This window comes from Chlamydomonas reinhardtii, chromosome 13, assembly GCF_000002595.2.
Source record: "Chlamydomonas reinhardtii strain CC-503 cw92 mt+ chromosome 13, whole genome shotgun sequence".
In the NCBI taxonomy this organism is placed as follows: Eukaryota; Viridiplantae; Chlorophyta; class Chlorophyceae; order Chlamydomonadales; family Chlamydomonadaceae; genus Chlamydomonas; species Chlamydomonas reinhardtii.
Genome location: NC_057016.1, coordinates 4077776 through 4086732, shown reverse-complemented (window position 1 = coordinate 4086732; position 8957 = coordinate 4077776). Strand labels below are relative to the sequence as shown.

Here is an 8957-nt window from a genome sequence, read left to right as displayed (position 1 = left end):
CCCCCTGCCCCCCTCCCCACTGCCCCCCCTGCCCTCCTGCCCCCCCCACCTATGTTGTAGGCCACCATGCGGCATAGCGCCAGACACATGTCGGCCGGGTTGTAGTCCGACAGCTGCTTGTCCTGCGACACAACCTGCGGGTGTGTGTGTGTGTGGGGGGGGGGGGGAGGGGGCGTGTGGGGCGTGTGGGGCGTGTGGGCAAATGTGTGTCGGTGTGTCAGTGTGGAGGCTGATGATGACGATGCGGTGATGAGGGCTAGCGGCGTTGAATAAGCCAGGGGGAGGACCGGCCAGAGAGGAGTCGACCCGCCAATCAAACGGACCCTCAGTCCAACAGAGCCAAGGGCCCTCCCACCCGAGGCTCCCCCCCGCGCCTCTCTCTATCCCACTCCCCAAGGCTCCACTTTTCCTTTGCTTTTACTCGGCCCCCCTCCGCGCACCTTGCCGAAGCTGCTGGCAATGGTTGTGGCGCTGAGCCCTATGGCTGTGTAGTCACGGCCGCCGTAGATGTCGCCAACCAGCATGTCCACCTGGGGGTGGGGGAGGTGGGTGGGGGGTGGGGGGCAGGTGGGGGGGTTGCAAGGTTGTTTCCATTGGGGACAGGATACAAGCCGGGGCGGATGGGCGGGTTGGAGGTGGGGGCGGTGCGGTGGCGGTGTAACCGGGTAGGTCCCCTTGATGCGGTTGTCAGTGCCCCCTATCCGCCAACTGCGAACCGCTATCCGCCACACCCAGATGCACACCCACCCACCCACCCACCCACCCCCCCCCCCACACACACACATGCACGCCCACACAGTCATTTCAATTCGGCTTTCGACTCGTTCTTCAGCACAGCCCCGCTCTTACGCTGGCGTTGTCGCCGCACATGCTGAGCTCCAGCATCTCGTCGAAGTTGCTGCGCTGAGTCAGCAGCTGGCACAGGCCCCAGAACGTGCCGCCGCCGATGCTGCTGCCGCTCACGCGCTCAAAGCTGCCGTAGCCGCTGACCTGCAGGCGCGCATAGACACACCACGTACGACAATGTGGGCAGGGCAGCACCCTGTGTGCCTCCCAACCCTCCCAAGCCAATGTCCCGCCGCCAAGCTCCACGTGGTGCCGCTGTGGCGGTTCGTGTCAAAGACGGACGCATCCCCCCGGTCCTCAATCGCAACTGCCGAGAAACCCACGAGAGATACATCCTATGCCCCGACCGTGCACTCCCTACATTTTCCCCCACACACGCCACCCCGTTTCCTTGCAACCCGTCTCAACCCCGCTCCTCTCCTGCCCTCTCTCCAACCAGCCTCTCCCCCCGCTGGTTTGGGCTGGTATTCACAATCTCCCTCCCCCCCACCCCGCCTCCGCCTCCCCCCCCCACCTTGACCATGGACACGCCGCTGCCGATGTTGACCAGCAGGTAGGGGTACACGTCACTGTCCTCTGCAAGGGGGGGAGGGGGAGGCGGTTGGTTGGTTGGTTGGTGCGGCGGGCGGGCGGGCCACACTCCCACTGGACGTCGGCACTTCATACTCATGATGTTTTCACTCTCTTCTCCATGACCGGCTACCCACAACCCCATCGGTTTATTATAGGATTGGGATGGACTCCCTTCCCCCCCCCCCCCCACACACACACACACCCCGAACCCCCCCCCCCCCCCCCAGCCCCCCCCCCGCCCCCGCCTCCCCCCCTGCCTCACCCCCGGTGGGCACGAAGGTGGTCTGGCCGCTCTCGTAGGTGAAGGCCTCGTGGTGGATGGCCTTGAGCAGGAAGTTGCAGCCCGACACCAGGCAGCCCATCTCGTCCTCCTTCTCCAGCACCACGCCCAGCCGCTCCTTGAACACGTCCGCGTACTTGAACGCGCCGCCGCCTGGTCATGGGTGTGGGGAGGATGGCGTGAATGGGGTGGGGAAGGCGGGGGGGGGGGGTTGCAAGATTGGTACAGAGGTGTAGCGAAGTAAAGGGGCATTGTGAGCAGTGACACGCAGTGACAAAGAAGCCATGACAAGGGGAAGGGGAGGGGTCGAGGTGCAGCGCTTCGGCCGCCCTATCCTACACGGAGGGAAGCACCTCCTTGCAAGCACCCGCCAGCAGTCCCCCTGCAACACCCACAACCCCCTCAGCGCACCCCCACCCCCACGCCCACCCCGCAGCACACCATCGCCCCAGCATCCCCAAGCACACCCTGCCTCACCCCAGAGCACCCACCCCCAGCGCCGCGCCCCCTCCCTAGCACACCTCCTCACCCACCCGTGGCCTTGACCCGCATCTCTTTGGTCCCGTGCCGCCCGCTGCAGCGGTGCAGCCCCTTGGCCTCGATGAAGCTGATCGCCTCCTCCACACGGCTGGTCTCAAACTTGCAGAAGTGCAGCTTGCCTGCAGAGAGGCCGAGGGTGGATGGGCGCGGGTTGCGGCCGCAAGGTGTCAAGGTTGCCTGTCAGTAAGGCCTGGCCTGTGCAGCCGCGGCGCCGCTGTCGAGAGACTTCGCCTTGCGCGCCCTGGGCCCCGACCCGCTGGGGATTGCAGCTGCCTGATGAACGCCCGTCCACTGGACCAGACCAATCCGCCCCGCCATGCGCAGGGAACACGCCAAGCTATTGCTGCCACGCATGCCTGCCCACACAGCCACGCCCATGGTCGTGCCTCCCTGCCCCATCCAACCCTAGACTCCCACAGCCCCCTCCATAGCCGCCCACACAGCGTCCCCCGCACAGCCCCCTGCCACACACACAGCCCCCCCCATCCCCCACTTCATCCCCCTCCCACATACACATACACAAACGTGCATGCGCACGCGCGCGCGCAGCCCACCTCCTCGCTGTGTGGTCTGCTGCCCCAGCGACCGCGCTGACTGCGACAGCAGCCCATTGCCACCCGGCTCCGGCGAGGACGAGGGCGAGTAGCCGCTGCCGCTGCCCTCCGAGCCGCCGCCGTTGCCGTCGCGGGCCGCCTCGTCGCGATCAGGCGAGAAGTACACGAGCTTAATCAGGGAGCCGCCGATGTCGATGGCGATGTGGTTCACGTACTCTGCGTCCTGGTTGGGAAGCTGGATGCTGGGCGCCTGGGGCGGCTGGTAGCGCCGCGCCTGGGCCGGGTTGGCTGCGAGGCCGAGGGTGGTTCGGGGTAGCCAAAACGCATGGAAGACGGGGATAGGTCAGGGGCACGAAGTAGTCCAGGGGCAGGAAAGTGGAGGATTGGGCGTTGGTGATGCAAGAAAGAGGAAACGGAGAGCGGGGTGCACGGGGGACCCCAAGGCCCGGACGGTACCCCGAGCGCGCCCGCCGGAGGTGCAGTTCGTGCCAACGTGGGCTGAGGTGACGCAGGATTAAGCTGACTTATCACGATATGGCATAGATCTCGACGTGAATGAGACGGAGTCTAGCGTCCCGGGCCAAACCGCGGCAAGCCTGCATTCGCTCACCTCCGCGCGAGTCATCGTCGGCGTGACGCAGTTCCTCGATGCTGGCACCCGTAAAGTCAAGCTCAGAATCCATGTTTGATGAAGCAAAATTGGCGCTCTGGGTTGCGAAAATTGCATGCGGTGCGCCCAAACGCGGTTCTACAGTTTAGCCCGGGCGTTGGGGGCGCGCGAGCGCGGGTTCACTCCAAATCCGAAGTGGACATGCATGCAAAAACAGCAAGCCGTTAGAGCCCTAAACTTCGTGAGAATCGAGGTCCGATGGCATCGTCAGCTATGCCATTGGTCCTTGTTCCAAAGTTTGTTGGTTATCCAGTTGCAATAGTGGTTCATTACTGTTCCAGCGTGCTAAGAATAACACTCTTCTTGTCGCGAAACAACGTTCGCAACATCCTCGCCCTGTGCCTGCGCGTTCAATCTTTTACACTTTGACCATGGTTTCTAATCAATGGTAGCATCTTGTGCATAGTAATGCCAAACTGAAGTAATCCTGCGAGCTGCAAATGACTGCGATGAGCCAGGGCGGAGTGAACGCCGCGCCTGCGCTCGGGCAGGTTGCCGTAACTGTTGAAACAGACGCATACGGTGATGTCAGTGTGTCTGGCGCGCCGGCTTCATCGGCAGCGGGGCTCAAACCGCTGCCACCCACACCACAAGCGGCGTCCGCTATGAGCTGGCGACGACGGTGGCTAAACATCCTGGGGTTGTCCATGGGATGGTGCCTGCAGGTGGGAGAAGTCGGCGTCTGTGCGAGGGGGCAGGGCCAGGTGCAGGGGCAGGAGGCGTGGGTTTACGTAAATGGGAGGGGCGGGGGTTGTTGTGCACGTGTGAACTGCAACCCTACCACGTCGCCGCGCGCCCTCGGCTTTCCTATCCTTCTCCTCAACCCCTGCTCCCCCCGCACACCACCACTACCACCTTCACCCTATCCCACCCCTCGAAACCCAGGTCTCCATCATCTTCATCCAGCTCTCCACCTCCACCCTCGCCGCACGTGCCTACGGCGGCGACGCCGTGTCCACCCTCCCCGCCGGAATCATGATGGCAGCAGCCACCCTCACCGCCACCCCCGGCACCCTCCTAATGCGAACCAGGGGTCGGCGGGTCGTCATGCTCGCCCCCGGGCTCGCCGCCGTCGTTGGCGCTGGCCTCATGGCGGTTGCCGCCAACTACCAACTGCTGTGGCTGTTGGTGGTTGGCAGCATTCCGTTGGGCGTGTCGTTCGCTCAGGCGAACAACCTGCGGTTTGCGGCCCTGGAGTTTGCGCCGGCGGGCTCGGAGCCGCAGGCGCTGTCGCTTGTGGTGACGGGGGCGGTGCTGGCGGCGGTGGCTGGGCCGGAGGTGGCGAGGCACACACGCAACGCCATGGATCCGGCCTATGTCGGGTGGGTACTGTGGAGGGACAGGGGACAGGTATCTGGGGAGGCACGCACAGAGTTGAGGCTGTGGAGAAGTGGTTGCTGTTGCGACCGGCGGGCGGCGCCGCGGGTCGCACCAGCCCAGTCCGGGCCGCCCGGCTGGATGCGGGGGAGGGGACGCACACACGTCTTTCATCCCGCGACCTCGCCCTTCTCATCCTGCCTAGCGCGGCGATGACCTGTCTGTCCCTCTGCCTTTCTCCACCACACACATACGGTAGACACATGCACACACACACACACACACACACACACACACACACACACACACACACACACACACACACACACACACACACACACACACACACACACACACACACACACACACACACACACACACACACACACACACACACACACACACACACACACACACACACACACACACACACACACACACACACACACACACACACACACATACACACACACATACACACACACACACTCACATCGCATACACTGTCTTTGCGCAACGTTTTCCTTGTGCTCTTTAACACACACACACACACACACATCCACACACACACACACTCACATAATATACACGCACGCGCATTCACAGGACCTACATCTACATGACGGGGCTGGCCGTGTTGTACGTGGTGCTGGTGTGCGTGCTGGAGTTCCACCGCACGCCGGAGCTGGTGGAGGAGAAGGCCGCCGCGGCGGCGGCCGCAGCCGCAGATAAAGCCGCCGCGGCAGATGCGGCTAAAGCCGCCACACGCCTGAACAAGGCGGGCACGGCGCTGTCGCAGAGCAGCGACAGCAGTGACGCCAGCGACAGCGACCCTTCTGGCACTGCGGCCGCAGGGCGGCAACAGCGGCAGCGCCAGCGGTCGCCGCTAGCTGTAGCAGACGCATCAGGTGCCGCCACGCCCAGCACGGAGCCTGCTGAACCAGCAGCGGCCCTGGCCGTGCCGCCACAGCCGCCGCCGCCGCCGCAGCCCCAACACCCCCAGCACCCGCACCCTCTTCCTCCGCACCCTTCTCTTCCTCCTCCGCAGCCGCCGCCGCCGCCGCCGCAGCAGCACCGGCCGCTGCGTGCGCTGTTCCTGACGTCTGGCTACCTGGTGCCTGCGGCGACGGCGGCTGTGGCGTACGGCGGCATGGCTGGCCTCATGACGGCCAGTCCACTGGCGCTCAAGGACTCGGGGTTCGACTTTGGCGAGACCACACAGGTGGGAGGAGTGGGCGCTGTGTGTGTGTGGGGGGGGGGGGGGTGGAGGGGGGGGAGGGCTATGTGCTGGTGGTCATGGGGCTTGTCGTGTGGTGGTGGAGAGCAGGTGGTGGTGGTGCCGGCGGGACGCGGCGGGGGAAGGCTGCGGGACGAGGGTGGGTGAAGAGGAGGGCGGGTGCTTGGATTGAAGTACAGGAAAAAAGGCGGAGGACGGCGTATGGTGGCAATCAGGCTTTTGCCCAGGGACGAGCCTTAGGGTGGCTGTGCGGGGGCACGGTCCGTGTCAGGGACAGGCTATGGGGTTGGCTGCACCAGGACCGGGCAAGTGGCCGGTACGCCCTCGGGCCCGTCAATCACCGGCAAATGGTCATTCATTGCCACATTGCCCGGCGTACCTCCTATCATTCCGGTACTGTAGTCCCCACATGCCTAAATGATCTTAATCTGGTCTGGTCTGGTCTCACGGTCTGGTCCTGTGTCTGCACACAGGTGATCCAGGTGCACATCCTGTGCATGTTTGTCCCCTCGCTGTTCACGGGCCACGTGATCCAGCTGGTCAGTGCGCGCTGGACCATGGCGCTGGGGGCGCTGCTGCAGCTGGGCGGCAACGCGGTGTTCTTCGCGGGCCGCTCCCTGGGCATCTACTTTGCCGGCAACGGTGAGCCGCGGGTGATCAGGGTGGTGGTGCGCATGGTGGCGCATGAAATGGGTGTTGCAGTGGGATGGGTGTTGCAGTGGGAGGGACGGCAGCTAGCACTGGATGAATGCCACGCGTATAACAGGTGCGCCGGGAAGGCTTCCTGGCTCCTATCATTCCTGCCTTCCCTCATCCTTGTTGTAACACACCCGGTGTCCTGCTGTTGTCTTCCCTCCCTGCAGCCGTGGTGGGTCTGGGCTGGAACTGGGCGTATGTGGGCGCGTCGGCGCTGGTGGCCGTGTCCTACCAGCCGCAGGAGAAGTTCCTGGCGCAGGGCGTTCTTGACTGCGGTGTGCTGTTGGCAACGGGCATTGCGGTGGTGCTAGCGGGCGTGCTGTATGCTGGCATCGGCTGGACGTCCTACATAAGCTTGTTCATGGGAGTGAATGGGTTCATGGTGGCGATGGATGTCTGGCTGCTGCTGCGGCTGGAGCTTCCCCGGGTGGCGGCGGCCATGAGGCGCGGCAGAGTATGAAGCACGACAGCGCGTAGCAGGAGGGATGGGCGTAGCGAGCTTAAGGACCTGGAAGCGGCGGAATGTTAGGGTTATTGCTTAAGAAACGAATGTGATATGACATAACAACAAAGTAATGTTGGCGGTGGGTGTGAAGCGGGAAGGGCCTACGTGTGCCTCCTGAGCTTACGTGCTGGCGGGTGTCCTATCGGCAATCTGGGGTGGACGTAAGTCCTATGTGAGCCTGTTTATGGGCGTGAACGGTCTGATGGTAGCCATAGATGCTTAGCTGCTGAGGCGGCTGGAGTTGCAGGCAGCAGCAGCTCACGGCGAGCGAGGGGGACCACGTGCGTGGATTCGAGAGTGTATATGGGACATGAAAAGTGTCACGGGTCGGTGACTGGGAAGTGGGAGGTCGAGGTAGGCGTCAGGTGGGCCTCAGGTAGCCCGCTGCCGTGACGGATTCTTTTCTTCATCCTTAACCGTCATGCTTTCGTCGAGCGCGTGTAGCGAGTGTTTGAGGAGGGTGGGAGGGATGTCTGGGCGAGCCATCCAGGGCATCGGGGTCGGAGACGCATCCAGCCGGCGCGGGCATCCAGCACAGCCCGGCCACATAACCTGCCTACCTGGGGGCGACCCGACCGGGGTATGCGACAGTGCCCGCCCGGCCATCCAACAGTTCCGGGCCGACCCGACCCAGCCATCCACGCATTGGTCGCCGGCTCATCCCGCATCCCTGGGCCAACCCCAGCACAGACATCCAGCAGACGCGAGCCAACCCATGCACACATCACGTTTCCTGACTTGGAGAGCTGTTTGGAGAAAAGCCAAACCCATAGGAAGAAAAGCTCCTCCCTCTGGGGGGGAACATGCTGGGGGCGTGCCGGTTGACACGGCCTGACATGGGCGAACCCACCGAACCTCTTTTCGTCTTAATTTGTTTCATAATCATATAAGCGTGTAGGTTGTTCTTTCTTAAGCTGCTGTTTGTCCGCTGAAAGCTGCAGCCACACAGCAAATCAACAAGTAACTGTCGTCTTTCTAGCACCAATTCCTGGTTTCACGGGCGTGGGATATAAACAACAACTGGAGTAGTCAAGCCCGTCCTTTGAGGCGCCCAGAAGCGGCCAGCGAGCCGGACGAACCACTGGTTCGCTTCGGCCATCTCGGGTGCCCCGGCCCCTTCTCGTCACAGTCTATGCCCACACCAATGAACACAACCTATTACATGTGCACAATTCATCGGGGTAAACTAAAGCGAACGCTGGACGTCTTCCGCAGAGACATCGTTTCGGGGTTTAGCGTTTAGCTATAAACGGCCGCTGTAGCGTGAACATAGCTCATTTTAGTATTGATACTAAGGCGTAGCGAAGGTGTTCAATTCTGAGGTCATGACATGGGAAGCACAAAACACGCTACGTTCAAAGCGGCCTACCCCTGCAATACCCATGGCATACCCCCACGCCCCTGGTCCGCGACTGTCCGCGGCGCAGTCATATCAGCACGCCGCGTGTTACGTGCAGAGCCATTCAACAGTGCTGGGGTGACCCCGACCCAGCCATCCAGCAGTCCCCGCCGGGCCATCCAGCATTCCCGGGTCGGCCCGACCGGGCCATCCAACAGTCCCCGGCGAGCCATCCGGTTGTCCCGCCCAGGCATCCAGCAGTGCTGGGCCGGCCCGCTAGGGAACTGCAACAGTGCTTGGAAACGGGTAGTCCCAACCACGCAAAAACAGCCAATCCCCAAAATTCCCACCCTCCTGTGTTTGCAGCCGTAGGCGACTCAGCCCGACTCGGCAAGCACCG

General features: G+C 63.0%; 2 protein-coding genes across 2 annotated transcripts in view; one reads left to right on the top strand and one right to left on the bottom strand.

The window, feature by feature from the left end:
* The window catches only part of CHLRE_13g591400v5 (uncharacterized protein), a 10212-nt gene extending 6665 nt beyond the window's left edge, over positions 1 to 3547 (bottom strand). Inside the window, exons 1-8 of the mRNA XM_043069770.1 lie at positions 3404 to 3547; positions 2794 to 3081; positions 2233 to 2358; positions 1682 to 1852; positions 1361 to 1422; positions 850 to 990; positions 441 to 530; positions 50 to 134 (exon numbers count right to left, since the gene is read on the bottom strand). Coding sequence (XP_042917745.1) covers positions 50 to 134; positions 441 to 530; positions 850 to 990; positions 1361 to 1422; positions 1682 to 1852; positions 2233 to 2358; positions 2794 to 3081; positions 3404 to 3476 — 1036 coding nt within the window. The 5' untranslated portion in view covers positions 3477 to 3547. The remainder of the gene's footprint in view (positions 1 to 49; positions 135 to 440; positions 531 to 849; positions 991 to 1360; positions 1423 to 1681; positions 1853 to 2232; positions 2359 to 2793; positions 3082 to 3403) is intronic.
* A 110-nt stretch (positions 3548 to 3657) lies between these two features.
* CHLRE_13g591350v5 (uncharacterized protein) lies at positions 3658 to 7733 on the top strand. The gene is made up of 5 exons (XM_043069769.1): positions 3658 to 4128; positions 4349 to 4785; positions 5387 to 6002; positions 6491 to 6659; positions 6881 to 7733. Exons 1-5 carry the CDS (start codon positions 3913 to 3915, stop codon positions 7171 to 7173), a joined length of 1731 nt encoding a protein of 576 aa, XP_042917744.1. The 5' UTR covers positions 3658 to 3912; the 3' UTR covers positions 7174 to 7733.
* Positions 7734 to 8957: the final 1224 nt, after the last annotated feature.

Bases quoted from the DNA above. Each gene is read 5' to 3' on its own strand.
- CHLRE_13g591350v5 (XM_043069769.1), top strand. From the start codon at position 3,913: ATGAGCCAGGGCGGAGTGAACGCCGCGCCTGCGCTCGGGCAGGTTGCC. The intron at 4,129-4,348 runs GTGGGAGAAGTC...CTCGAAACCCAG, and splicing joins CCATGGGATGGTGCCTGCAG to GTCTCCATCATCTTCATCCA. The intron at 6,660-6,880 runs GTGAGCCGCGGG...CCCTCCCTGCAG, and splicing joins CATCTACTTTGCCGGCAACG to CCGTGGTGGGTCTGGGCTGG.